This window comes from Oryza glaberrima, chromosome 6 (assembly GCF_000147395.1).
Source record: "Oryza glaberrima chromosome 6, OglaRS2, whole genome shotgun sequence".
Lineage (NCBI taxonomy): Eukaryota > Viridiplantae > Streptophyta > Magnoliopsida > Poales > Poaceae > Oryza > Oryza glaberrima.
In genome coordinates this window covers 5,893,904-5,908,408 of record NC_068331.1, presented here as the reverse complement: position 1 = coordinate 5,908,408, position 14,505 = coordinate 5,893,904, and the positions used below count along the sequence as shown (strand labels likewise).

General features: G+C 41.4%; 2 protein-coding genes across 3 annotated transcripts; both read left to right on the top strand.

Moving 5' to 3' along the window:
* LOC127777561 (peptidyl-prolyl cis-trans isomerase CYP40-like) lies at positions 1-6,102 on the top strand. Of its 2 annotated transcripts, none has more exons than XM_052304168.1 (10): positions 1-400; positions 2,351-2,851; positions 3,234-3,321; positions 3,437-3,489; positions 4,040-4,243; positions 4,844-4,919; positions 5,001-5,038; positions 5,114-5,194; positions 5,303-5,384; positions 5,469-6,102. In XM_052304168.1, the coding sequence occupies exons 1-9, from the start codon at positions 164-166 to the stop codon at positions 5,312-5,314; spliced, it is 1,290 nt and encodes a 429-aa protein (XP_052160128.1). In that variant the 5' UTR covers positions 1-163; the 3' UTR covers positions 5,315-5,384; positions 5,469-6,102. The 2 variants fall into 2 exon arrangements, with proteins under 2 accessions (XP_052160128.1, XP_052160129.1); XM_052304169.1 differs by having other exon boundaries at positions 2-400; positions 4,139-4,243; positions 5,469-6,096.
* A 1,441-nt stretch (positions 6,103-7,543) lies between these two features.
* On the top strand, positions 7,544-9,083 carry LOC127775946 (blue copper protein 1b-like). Its single transcript, XM_052302266.1, has 2 exons — positions 7,544-7,862; positions 8,528-9,083. The coding sequence occupies exons 1-2, from the start codon at positions 7,679-7,681 to the stop codon at positions 8,791-8,793; spliced, it is 450 nt and encodes a 149-aa protein (XP_052158226.1). The 5' UTR covers positions 7,544-7,678; the 3' UTR covers positions 8,794-9,083.
* The last annotated feature ends 5,422 nt before the right edge of the window (positions 9,084-14,505 follow it).

The following is a 14,505-nucleotide window of genomic DNA, read 5'->3' as shown; positions in this document are numbered from 1 at the left end:
CCCCACAAAACCCCAGATGGCACCCACCCACAACGCAGCCTTCGCCGTTTGGCCCCCGAGGTAACCGACGGACACCACCACCACCGCGCCGCCTCGCCTCGTGAAGCTCCACTAGTTTCTAGGGTTTAGCCTAGCCCCGACCCCGAGGAGGCCCGAGATCGCAATGGAGAGCGGCGGCGAGGGCGCGGAGCCAGCAGCTGTCGCCTCCGCGGCGGCGGCGGAGGTGGAGGTGAAGAACCCGAGGTGCTTCATGGACGTCAGCATCGGCGGCGAGATTGAGGGGAGGATCGTTATAGAGCTCTACGCGTCGGTGGTGCCGCGGACGGCGGAGAACTTCCGCGCGCTCTGCACCGGGGAGAAGGGCGTCGGCGCCGTCACCGGGAAGCACCTACACTACAAGGTGAGTACGGAACCGCCGATTTGGAGCCATCGCCGAGGCCGAGATGCTTGTGGCGTCCGGGTAGTCCCTTTCGGGGCTTTCTGCCGTGGTGGAGGTTTAGGGTGTTGGGGAGTGGGGACTCGAATTGGTTTCGTTGGGTGGAGGAGCGTCTTAGGCTCTGGATTTGGGCGGTAGTACTGCGCGCAATGAATGATTCGATTCTGTTATGTTTAGCACATGTCTTGTGTCTTGGTGCGATTGACTGCCCACCGCTCCCAATAAATTTTTAGGCGTCTGATCAGAGACAGAGAACTGTTTTATTTTTCTTTTTTAATTTGGGCGATTGGTGATTGTTACTTTGTTAGGATTTTGATGCGGATTTCATAAACATGCATTCTGAAACATTTGGGTTAGTTTACACTACTGCAAATCAGTTCTAGTTTAGAGATTAAAAAGGTTCGGCCGGCCTTTGTGCCACCGATTTGCTTTCCTAATGATCATTTAGCGTGTTTATGGGCAGCTGCATCCTGCCATTGTATGGTCTTCTTTTGTCGTATGGATATTTTCTTACTTATGCGGCCCATTTGGAATCTGTCGATTTATTTTCCTGCTAATATTTGTGCTGTGGTGTCAAATCATTGTCCTTTGATATGAAATGAACTCTATGCACTGGTACTGCTGGTACAGCATGTTCTGACTGTTAAAACGGGCCCCCTCCATTTTGGCTTCCTTTTATCTGCACCTTGCAGATATTAGCCTATCAAGTACCACCTGTGCTAACTTTTGTGGTTTGTCATATGCCTGTGGAACAGTCACAGTTTTCCTGTTAAAATTTGGCAGATTCGTTATCTGCTATTACAGTATGGTTAAGTCCATGTATAAGAGTAGACAGTGATGTACTCGCTCCATTGGCTTTTGCCAAACTTTCACCTCTATTTTTCTTTCCAATAAACTTGTAAGGAGGAAATATTTAAATAGCATCATTAACCTACGCTCGGTGAAAAATCTAAGGACACAAATATATTCATTCAAACTGCTTGTCAAATCTAACGGTGTGAAGTCTATTAAAACAGAATTACTGAAAAAGTTATTAATGGTCAAAATTTGCATAGTGTAATGAACTGTGACAATTAGAAGTAAACTAAGGCAGTAGTACATATTAGACTTATACAATATGTTGGGACAAGGGCTTGTGACTTGATCACATGAACGTTCTTTTGCACACGAGTAACCCCAATTCTTTTGCAGTAGACTAGTCCAGAAATTGGATACGGGGTACCAATTTCTGTGGCACTTTACTCTCAAAATATTCCATGTGCAGGTTAGCGATTAGCCTTGTGCAATCTGTATATAGGCGCTCCTTTTTTAATGGAGCACATACAAGGCCTCATTGTTTTACATATTGACAGGTGGCCCAGCCACATGCATGGATGTTTTGTTATTAGGTAGACATGAAGAGGGTTTTGTATGCGTATCGTTAAGTAATATTCCGTACGCATAGAAAGGCCTCGTAGCCTTTTAGAATAGAATCAGAGACAGTCACCAGTACTGTACCAAGATTCTTTGCTAGCCATTTTTACTGTATATTTTCATTAGTTTGACATTTAGTCTAGTACAAGTTTTAGTGGTTACAGGAGGAGCACATCACATGCTGACATGGTTCTTGTTTGAATAGCTGCTTGGCATTTTGTACCTCATTTTAACTTCTGTTCATGGAGCTAATGGATGCATCTACTACAGTAATATTTTCTATATGATTGAGTGGATGGTTTCTTTTCTAGTTTGCTGTGCTCTTTTTATTCCTTTTGCTTTTAACACCAAAAGAGGACAGTTCCACTCCTGTTAACTTGGGATTTAAAAATGATGATGAGAAACTTTGTCCTGATACAACTGCATATACTTCACTGAAAACTGTTGTCACATCTTCACCGTAATCTCTGAGACCATGTCCGGTAATTGTTGTTCTTGTAGGGATCTTGCTTCCATCGCGTTATCAAAGGCTTTATGGTACAAGGTGGAGATATAACTGCTGGTGATGGAACAGGAGGGGAGTCAATTTATGGGTTGAAGTTTGAGGATGAGAATTTTGTTTTGAAGCATGAGAGGAAAGGAATGCTATCAATGGCTAATTCTGGTCCCAACACAAATGGATCTCAGTTTTTCATCACTACAACTCGGACACCTCATTTAGATGGGAAACATGTAGTTTTTGGTAGAGTAATTAAGGGAATGGGGGTGGTTCGCTCTGTTGAGCATGCTCCTGTTGGAGAGGCTGACCGCCCGACTTCTGATGTTGAAATTGTCGATTGTGGGGAACTTCCGGAAGGTGCTGATGATGGAGTTGTGAACTTCTTCAATGATGGTGATACGTATCCTGATTGGCCCAATGATCTTGATGAGAAGCCTATGGAGGTTTCATGGTGGATGGATGCTGTTGAGTCTGCTAAGGCTTTTGGGAATAATAATTTCAAGGTATTTTCCTCTTCAAGCTAATTTTCAAGTATTTTTATCTGTTAGATTAATATTGCATCATTTACTAAATAAAACCAAATCAGCAAAGTCAGGTGACGACAGCAAATCCTAATCATGATTAAATGTTTAGGTTTTAGCTTAAGTTAGTGCATGGTAGTCCTTACTTGTTCGATACCAGCTTCGATAGTTCTAGTATTTACAGATTCATGTTTCTTAAGCCTTTTGCTGTTGATTTTTGAATGGTTTAATAGCCAAACTACTGCTGTTTTAATGAAATACCTGCTTGTATCAGTTGAACAATTCTAGTTAATTACTTAGGCACAATTTAATATTTCATTATCTGTTTCCCTGAAGCTGAAGTTAGTACTTCTGGTCTTTACAGAAACAGGATTACAAGGCAGCTCTGAGAAAGTACAGGAAAGCACTGCGTTACTTGGACGTTTGCTGGGAGAAAGAAGATATAGATGAAGGCAATTATACTGTCTCACTACAACTGTTCAATGTTTGTTGTTTCTGTCACATGATGCATACTGATCATAAACACGTCACATAACACTTAATAGTATGAAAAACATGTTGATGCAGAGAAGAGCTCAGCACTGCGGAAGACCAAATCGATTATACTCACAAATAGCTCTGTAAGTTGCATTATCTATTCCAGTAACTTATTTGTGGATGAACGTTTTGTCTTAAAGGAAACTGTTATTGTCATTTTATATTATCATGACTTACCTCTGCCACACTGCTTCCGCACATGGTTATGGGATTATAGCAACTTGCAAAACATTTACTCCCTCTGTTCTAAAATATTCTGCGCGTTTCCCAAAGTGTACGTGGACGAAAGGATGTCCAGATATGTTTAAAAACACTCAGAAATACTTATATTTTTTGGAACAGAGTTTGTAGAATAAATAGTGCATGGGCATGGCGCAAGTTAGGTAGAATGTACATGGCTCGTGTATATCCAATTACCTTTTTCTCATGATCTGATTGTCCGTTGCTTTGCTCTAGGTTGTTTTCCTGAGTTCATCTTTGAATACCTATACACAACTAACTGCAAAGCAGAGGAATAAATTTTCTTTTAATTCCTTTATCATTAGTTCTAATATGATTTTAGAGTACTATTGTATTCTCATCTAAACTTAAATCTTTGTGTTCATCGCTGCAAAATCCTTACCTACCCTGCAGGAGCAGTGTCTTTCTGTTCCTGCTTGCTACTCACTCCGTACACAAACTTCAAATTCGTGCTCTGTTGTTCACCTACATTGCCCTTCAAATCTTGTTCAGGCATGCAAATTGAAGTTGGGAGATTTGAAGGGTGCTCTGTTGGATGCTGATTTTGCACTGCGTGAAAGTGAGGGCAATGCTAAGGCATTTTTTCGACAAGGACAGGTTGGTATTGACCTGCAGTAATGGTTTCACTATTTGCTGATGCTTTTTTTCTCTGAACTATGATTTATTTGTCTGCGTGCTTGTGAGCTTTGTTAATCGAACCACTAAACCATCATATTGCTATTACCATTTGTTTGGGACTATCAGTTCATTTGCTTATTTTTAGATATTGATCTTATGAGTAAATTGCATTGTGCACTGGCACTCATTATTAGTTTCAATTTGCATTAGGGTGAACAAATATTTCACTTCGCACCAGGTGGAGCGAAATATGTTTCATTTTGCACCAGCCCAACCACTTGAAAATTGACTCTGTTCACATCTTGATAAGTATGGCCCAGCTATAGGTGAGTTGTCCATATGGGCATGCTGATGCTAGTGAGATGCTTGTCAGATTGCAAACCTAGTAGATGAGAGGTGCTTGGGTTGGTGCAAAGTGAATCTTAATTTGCTTTACCCTGGTGTGAGGTGAAAGTATTTGTTAAACCTAGCTCAAGGTGAAACTATTGACATTTTAATCAATGCAATGTGCTACTCATATCGTATTATTATTACCATCTGGTTTCTGCGCAACTCATATGGCATAAATGCCATTTGCAGGCACACATTGCCCTCAATGACATTGATGCGGCAGTGGAGAGCTTCAAGCATGCATTGGAGTTGGAGCCAAGTGATGGTATCTCTTATTTTTCATATTCACTGGCAACACTTCTGTAATGTTGCAACCGCGTATTTAATAATCTTTTATAATCCTTAGGAGGAATTAAACGAGAGCTAGCTGCTGCAAAGAAGAAGGTCAGTCTGTAATTCTTGTGAACCTAGAATCTTGATAAATGCGCGTCGTTACCAACTATATGCAAATGATTACAGATTGCCGACAGAAGGAATCAGGAGCGGAAGGCATTTGCAAGGATGTTCCAACCTTCTGGAAAATCAGACAAAGACAATGAAGTAATTCTCAAATGCCAATCCTTATCCTTTCTTCCCCCCTTAATTTCTTATCCAGGCTTTCAGCACTTATCAAGCAAAGGTACTAATGGCTGTTTCGTTCTCCTGTAGGAGAGCAAGTGATCCCTAGTTTCCTTTCCCCGGCAGAACTTTTGGTAGCTTGATCTGGGATACATACTGGAACCGTGAAGAGGTCCAAATTATACGATACGACACCATTTACACTCTTTAATTTTGTTAATATATACTGATTAAATGATATGCTTTCTTTTTGCAGGGTATAACAAGGGAGTCTGCGCAGCTAACGCAAAAGACGCTGACTCCCTATCTAGATACAAGGAAAAAAAATAGTGGGGGAGAGGATAGCCTTTGTTTTTCTTTTGCATTACTACAAAAGTAATTGTGCGTATCAACGCTGTTAAAGCCGAGACATTGAACTGAACAGCACGGTTTCCACTTTTCAGACTTTGCTGCAAGGCATGCCAATGGACATTTCCTTTCGTCTTGGACTGTTGTGTGCTCAACCTGACAATTGAAACCTTTTGTGCGTGGCTTTTCTCACCTGCTTTTCTGATATTCTTTGGGTGCCTTGCCTTTTGTCTGCCACGTCCGCTTGTTTCGAAACGGCAGTCTGTACTAGTTTCCCTATGACAATTGGCATTTGAGGTCTGGTCCTTGTGACGTTTTCTTTGTTTTCTTTTTTTGTTTGGTTTTGTTTTAGCCTTCCCCCGTGAGTGCCTTGGTGGCGTGAGCGTCACGCGCCGGTAAGAGAATAACTGTTCCGGTGGAAAGTTCACGTGTCTGTTCTATTTCGGCAACTTCCGCTTTGTAGTCTTCCTTTGGAAGACATGAGCTTGTTTCACATATTTAGTTCAAATTTCTATAAAATTTCATTCATGGTAGTATTGGTGTGGAGGTACATTCGATTATTAGGACATCAATTTGACTTAACTCTGTTTAAGTCATATACACTCAATTTGTTAAATCCAACTGCCCAAACACTCATTGCATCCCAATCATCCTCCATAAGGACATGATCCACTCAAGCAAAGAAAATGCCCAGCCCCAGCCTTGTTGTGGTTTGCGTATACTCTTTGCCACAGCTTTCGCAATGGCCGGCCGGTCGAATTAATGTACACCATGAGTTCGTGATCATTAAGCCGCTCATCTTTTAATCTTGTCTTCCAAGCTACGTACTGGACTACTGGTCACTTGGTCAGTGCCTCAGTGGGCACCTATGAACAGTAGCATTGTATAATACAGCACAGTAGAAGTCTGAACCTTCACATGCCACAACACTCGAAACAGAGGCCTCTGCTCATGATGCTCTGCTACCCTTTGGTATCGATGACGCATACGCGCTGTTACGCATATACTACTACCGGGATCGATGGATCGGCTGCATCTGTGCATGTGCGCAAACAGTTATACTAGTAGCCATCTGCAAGCAAGATCTTCCGTTGAATTTCGATCGATTTTATGTTGCAGCGGCGTGCACGCATTACAGGCGAAATCTGTGTCTGCATCCCAAAGCTAAATGCACAGGAGAAGCTAGGCATATTTAAGTATTCTAAGCTAAGCGATTTTCCGACAAAATTAGGCCAGACTTGACCACAAGCTGACCTTAAATTACGTGTGGTTGCCGGCTAATACAGCTCCGGCGTTTGACGGTGGTCGGAGAACCGTGGAGTAATTCACGATCGATCGACCAGTGTAATAATCGAAGTGATGCTTACTCGACGCAACATCCACTAATCCACTCCTGTCGACTCCCGTAGTCCATATCAGCATGACGTGATCATGAAGCAGGCGTATATACATACACTGTCGTTTAATCACACACGCCTGCTTAATTAATCATCTCCCATCACCGCCCTAATCCTCTACAGTAATCATGCTGACATGGTGGCTATTGGCTAATCAACGAAAGGAACTCGAGAGGGGAATAAAAAAAAATCATGGCTAGCTAAGCTCCTAGCTAATGGCTGAACACCACTGCAAAATGGAAGCAACTAGAGATTAGACCAGTGAAATGGTCAGTTTGCTCACCAACCCCCGTGTCTCCAAATTTTTACGAGGCCACTAAGCACGCTCGCTAATGGGGCACTTGATCGATGACCAATCCAGAACGCGAGCTCCATATCGAGTGCTGCTTTACCTGAAAATTACGTCCCAACCGAATCGTGTGATGCAGAATCCACGGCATGGCACATCAGTTTCACACGAATTTTCTTTAATTTAAAATTCCCGATGTTTCGCCCAGGTTTAAACTGGGTGTGGGTCAACTTTGCGACATCATTACGTCCCCAAAGCTACCTGCAGCTTGGCTATCCTATTTATACCAGCATGCTCGATCTCGATCGCCATGTCATTGCTCATCACAAGCATCTCCATCCATTCATCCAGTTAATTAATTAGCTAAGCTAGCTTTGCCGGAGACTAAAGAGAATTTGTTGGTTAATTAGGGTGAGGATTTCGTTAAGATCGATGGAGGGGAGGATTAGCAGTGCAACGCTGGTGGTGGCAGCGGTGTTGGCGATGCTGGTGCTGGTGCCGGCGGCGGCGCGCGCCGAGCGGTTCGTTGTCGGCGACGCGGCGCGGTGGACGTGGGGTTACAACTACACCGACTGGGTCATCAAGAAGGGCCCCTTCTTCCAAAACGACAGCCTTGGTACGTAACATCTCACCAGGGACGGAGCTAGAGCGAAATGAAGGGTGGTGCCAGTTGCTTAATTTACTCTACTTTAGATCGAGTTTAACCTCATGTGGGTGCCTAAGTTTATATTGAGGGGGTGCAAATGGTGAAAATAGATGAGGTATAGCTAAAAAATTTTCTTAACCGAGTTCCTGGGCACCCCCCTAATATATACTAGCTCCGCCCCTGCATCTCACACTCCATCACAACTAGTATGTATGCCGTAAATAATGCTTTTACATGTTTGAATTATTATTATACAATGATATTTACTCGCTCTGTTTCAAAATATAAGTATTTCTAGGATTTAAAATTTACACTGTAATATGACCATTTCTATAACACTGATCCGAATACATAAAAATCCATACAAATTTTAACCAATCAGATATATGGGAAAAAAAATATAAGGAATTCCGAATTTAACCAGAGATGACTGAAAAGAACTTTTTTCTCCCTTAACCTTAGTATATTTGGCTATTTTCTATTGCTAAATAACTTATAAATGCTAATATTTTGGAACAGAGGGATCGAGTAACACGGTGAACCTTGATTGAGTCTAATATTTTTTTTAAAAAAAATGTTGGTGAAATTAATAAGTATATATATATGAACAATGGTATGGGGGGTGGCACTGGCAGTGTTCATGTACGACCCGCCGAACGCGACGACGCACGCGCACAGCGTGTACATGATGCGGAACGCGGCGGACTACCAGTCGTGCAACCTCAAGGCGGCGAAGCTGGTGGCCAACGTGATGCAGGGCGCCGGGTCGGGCTACGAGTTCGTCCTCCGGAAGCGCAAGCCCCACTACTTCGTCTGCGGCGAGCGCGGCGGCATCCACTGCACCATGGGCCAGATGAAGTTCATCGTCAAGCCCAAGAGCTCCGCCTGCCGCGACGACTGAACCGGCCCCCGCCCACCCCTCTCCGCCGCCGGCCGCCGGCCGCCGCCACCGAGATGTTGGGTTGGTCGCCGCCGGCCATGGTGCGGCTGCTAGCCTACGTCGATCTTCTTCTTCTTCTTCTGCATGCCACCTTCTGGGAGTTCTGGTTCGATATCAGAACATCATTGTGCTTTGATAATATTGTAAGTTATTAATTGCAATATATACTATATGTCTAATTATGTTGCGTTGCGTGTGGTGTATTTGTATGGGTCATTCGGTTGAAATAAACGATCGAGGGATTAATTGTACTGCGCATGTTCGTGGCGTGTGTTGATTTTTGTATATATGCAGTCGCTTTGTCTCACTGTCACGGGTATCCTTCAACGCACTTTCTTTAGCTATGATCCACATATCAAAATACTCCTTCTCTAGCCACAATTGGAGATTAACTCTATGCTCTATGCTCTAGCAGTCTAGCTCTACGCCTCTACCATGCCCACTGGGCAGCAAAACCCCATAAACACTGAAAAGTAAGAAGTCAGTTGCACGCAGGAAATTTTCGTTCTATCAGACTCCCCGAAATGATATTATTTTGACCGAAATTTTCAAATTTTAATTATTTTTAATGAATTTGGCGATATTTTATTTAAATTTTGGTTAAAAGTGCCAAGTAAACGCAAATGGATCCTAAATAAAGTTATTTCTAAATACGAGTATGAACAAAATGAAACTATTTTTACGTATGAATTTGAACAGCTTTTTCAGATTCATAGGTAGAAATTGTTTTATTTTGGAATTGGCCCAAGAGACTAGAATCTTTTTTTATTAGTATCAAATTAATGGCATTCAAATGTGAGATTTTTTTTGAGAGGTCAATAAAAAGCAAGATTTGCATAGATTGTATTTTTGAAGAGATCTCATAGATTTGATTTGGTTTGATTACTGACGGCCGCTTCCCCTATCTCTCTCTATATATATATAAGCTACACTGTTTACCAATGCAACAACAGTTCCATCGCAGTATAAGAGCAAAGAGAGTAGAATCAGTTAAGGAATAGCTATAGCTTGCTAGCCTTTTTAATTTCCAATATCCCTAGCCACATATCTCGATCATGGAGTTTCTAAGTGTCAAGGATGTAAAAAGGGCTATGTTGTTGGCCATTTTTGTAGTCGTGGCTATGATTTATTTGTGTTGTGCACAAGGTAATTATAAACATTTTATTATCATCTTTATAAAAGCATATACACAAGGGCTACTCTTTCTTTCTGAGAATAGATGTTATTGTAGAATGCATGTAGTCAAGCTCCCGAATTTTTTTAATATAATAATTAATAACCCCATAATTAAATATCTGGTAAATCAAAGTTGGAATTTTTAATAATAGGATGGACGCTGAAGAATAAAGCGGCCAGATGTGGACGCTGTTTGTAAAATCGTCCAGAGCTGGACGCTCTGGCTAACTACGTCCAGCATATGACCGGTCGCCTAGGTCGGTCCGGCGGTCCCAGTACGAACATAAGCAAAATGAAAAAGGGAAAAAAAAGAAAAAGGGAAGAGGAACCGTTCTTGGCGACGCCACTGCCCAGAAAGTCCTCCATGCGCGGAACAGCGTCGCCCATCCATCCGCCACCGCTGCGCGTCCAATCGCATGAAGGTGCCGGCCGTCGCAGCCCTCGTTCTCAGCAGCTCCGCTGCCGCTGCTCTCCTCCACGCGCGAGGGCGACGCCCGCCCGTCCACCAACGCCGCCTGCCTCAGACGCTTGTGGGGGTTCGCCGGCACTGCCACTTGCCCACACATCCTGTTCCCAGGTGGTCTCCTCCGCCGTACGCCTCCACGTGTAGTGTAAGTGCCGTTTGTTTGCATGCATAGTCAGTTCTTTCCGTAATACATGTGTGATTATACCATCCTATATATGTCCATCTTGTTAGTATGCTTGATTGTTGTGATAATATGGATTAAAGAAATACATAATTAGTTATATTAGATTTGTCATGGGAGTTGTTTCCAAAATACTGAATTGCTCATTACATTTTTACATTCACCATATCTTTGCATTGGTAATATAAATTCTCAGCAATTCACATTGATTACAGCTTATAAAGAAATGCTGATAGCATGATCAGTTCAGTGATTTACTATGGTGCCTCATGGCCAGCACTAAATATCTACCATTGAAGAAAATCTGAGTATTTTTTCAGTTTGCCGTACCTGTTGAAATCTGTTTTTTTTCTCATCTATTCATGTTAATCTCCTTAAGTAATTGTTCTATGTTTTCATGCATACAGCCTAGTGGTTCCATGAATATATGGCGTCATCACCATAGAATTCCTTACCACCCACTTTACCAATCAGCTCTAGAAAATATTGGATTTCTTTCAATTGCAAAGATGAAGGCTGGGTAGTGGAGTTCCATTATCCCAATAGGGTAATGAGACAATTTGAAAGAAAACAAATGATTCCACTACCTCATCCACATGGAGAGGCCGATCTCCGTAGGCTGCGAAAAGTCAAGCATGTAGGAGGGAAAACTTGTGATTGGAAGAAATTTAATGCAAATATATGTTCAACAATATGATCAATGGAGATGAAATTGAATACGTACTCGCGTGATGAATCTCTAGTGTGTGCTAGCTGCCGGCGGCACAGCCGGTCAGCCGCACAAGCAAAGGCGATGCTAATGGAGTCCTTCGTGGCAAGGCGTGTCGTCAGCTAGCCGCGTGCGATTGGTGACGAATACTGCGCCGCCTTTGCTGCCCGCCGGTGGCGATGAGGGATTGCCGAGGAGGCCAGGATGCGGTCGCTAGAGAACGGTAGTTATTTCGGCGCTGATTGGTTTTAGGTGGATATGTTCGGGCCGGTTTGGCACGGTTCAACTGCACCCGTATGGTGGACGCTGTTCACAATAACGTTCAGACCTGCACGCTCTAGAGAATAGCGTCCACATCTGGACGCTAACAAAAACAACGTCCATCCTACTTTGCTAATTACTTGCACGCAATTACCAGATATTTAATTACGGGGTTATTAATTATTATATATAAAAAAATCGGGTCAAGCTCTAAACCATTGTGTACAAATACATATTCGATAGTATTATGGTTTGTCGTGAAAATCAATTACATTAACATATTTTAAGAAAAACAGTTTTAACCATTGTTAGCAGTTTATATATCTGTATAGTAGGAAAGTAATGATAAAGATATGCATATGGACAGTAACTTAATACTTTCTAATGATGGTAATAACACTCACTCATCAATTGGTTGGGCTTTGTACACTTGTTTTCAGTAGGAAAAGAACATATAAATCTTGGAGCAAAAAGCTTTTTAAACATACATATTGGTTTCAACAAGTTTTAATTGAATATGTGTATCAGTTCATGCAGAGGACTACTGTGAGCCGACTGAGCCATGCAACAACATAACGTGCCCGCAGCTATGCGGGAAGAACGCGCGGGCGTACTGCAAGCCAGGTGAGTCTGTGTCCAGCTGTTGCTGCCACAAGCAGAGCAACGGGGACGTGCGCCGCCTCCTGCTCTCCAAATGATTCTCAAGATTATGTCATCGTACGTGTCCGACGATGAAGAGACAACGGCGCGGCGCGATAGATCTGTTACAACAATATACTCGACTATAGTTTCTTTTTCTGAAACAGCACGAAATAATAAAAAAACTGTAATGTAATGTCAGATCTGTACTGTGCTCGATTATAGTGATCATATATATTCTTTTTGCAAGGAAATGGGAAAGATAATATTTCATGATTACCGAAAAATTTCCATGGGAATCAAATCCTTCAAATATTCTTTGTTCCAAATTAGCACTTAATGTGCGTTTGGTGCATGGCAAAGTAATGATACGGTGGTTCTGTTTTGTTTTTTGGTTGAGTGAGATAGGTTATTCAATTTCTTGCTTGGTTGGATGAAGGACAAGGAAAGGGATGAATGAGAAGGAGTAGAAGGAAAACAATGATATATTAATTAATACTAAAAATATAATAATTATCACTAATATAGTCATAATCTATACTAATTAAAAACAAAATAGACTAATTCGGTCTAATTAACCCTAATTTCGACAAAGTTAATTACTAATTAACAATACAATGCATTAATTATTGCTAATCAATTACTAATGATCAAGATTAAGATTAACAAGGTGGATATCCTCGTCCGACCAATTTAGCCGAATACGCTCATCCAACATCTTTATGGGATATTCCCTTTGTAGGCCATCACGGCGTCACTCACCAACCAAACACACTAAAAAAACTGAATTGCCATCTTCTATTTTTTTTTGACGATTAAACAGCAGGAGAGGCTCCTACTGCGCTATATTAAAAAAAGAGGAAAGTATCTACTGAATTGCCATCTTCTATTTAGGATATCCCTCAAACCAAACACTACCTAATTTGTCAAACAGATGGGGAATAAGTTCACTTAGTGACCCTCAAAACTCAAAAGTGATTGAAATCTAATCCGTGGCCCTAAACTACAAAACCGGATATCTCGACCCCCAAACTCTTAAAACCGGTGCAATTCTTTTGCATGTCAATGATAAATGGGTCCCACACATATTTTTAATTCTAAATGCCACCTAAACGCCATCTAAACGCCACGTGTAAAGGAGACCCGGTCAATACCGCCACGTAAGCGTCACGTCAGCAAAACCGCCCTCCAAAACCACCAAGGGAGTCAAATTGCACCGGTTTTAAGAGTTTGGGGGTCGAGATATCCCGTTTTGTAGTTTAGGGTCACGGATTAGATTTCGATCACTTTTGAGGGTCACTGAGTGAACTTATTCCAACAGATGGTTCCAGGTCCTCTTTTTGTAGGCCCATTACAAGCTTGCAGGCCTAGGAATGCAATGGTCGGCCCAAGAAGCCAAAATATTGATTTGTTAATTAGCAGCAAATTAATGCCATTCAAATATAGGTTTAAGAGGTCAATAAAAGCAAAGATTAGGATAGATCGAATTTAATTCTATTGTTGATGGCCTTTTCCTCTCTATATAAACTGCTCTGCTGAGCAATGTAGCAGCAATTCCAAATTGCAATAGAAGAGCAAGTGAAAAGCTTAGAACACAAGAGAGATTCAGCCAGCCTTTTTGAATTTCCAATATCCTGGCCATATCTGTCTATCATGGCGTTTCTCAACATCAAAGACACTAACAGGGTCATGTTTTTGGCGTCTCTTTTACTCATGGCCATGGTCTATTCATGTGCTGCACAAGGTAATTATAAAAGAGTTTCTGCCATCTTAATTTACAAAAGTATCAATACGTATAACTCAATTCTCCATCCGTTCATAAATAGATGTTATTTTTTATATATAGACAGTCAAATTTGAAGAACTTTGGACACAGTATACATATAAATACTGTTATTTATCATGTGAAGAATTGCATTGGCAAATAATTGTGAAATATTTTTTTAACCCGGTGTTTTGTGTTATATGAGCCATGTATTTTTGGTGTCATCTGAAAAGTATAACAAAATATGGTGTTTCATGCTATATAAATGATTCTGACACACAATATCTTCCAAAATTTAATTCATACATTGAGCCTCCCTTTGATTGTCAAAAAAAAGGAAACTTGGATGATTTCAATTGTATAAAAAATTCTTAGAAAGACCTTTGAAAAGGATTGAATCTATCTACTTCTTTAAAATTCCTATAAAATAGATAATTCTATAAGAATTTTAGTGGAAAATTAGCAAGAATTTCAAC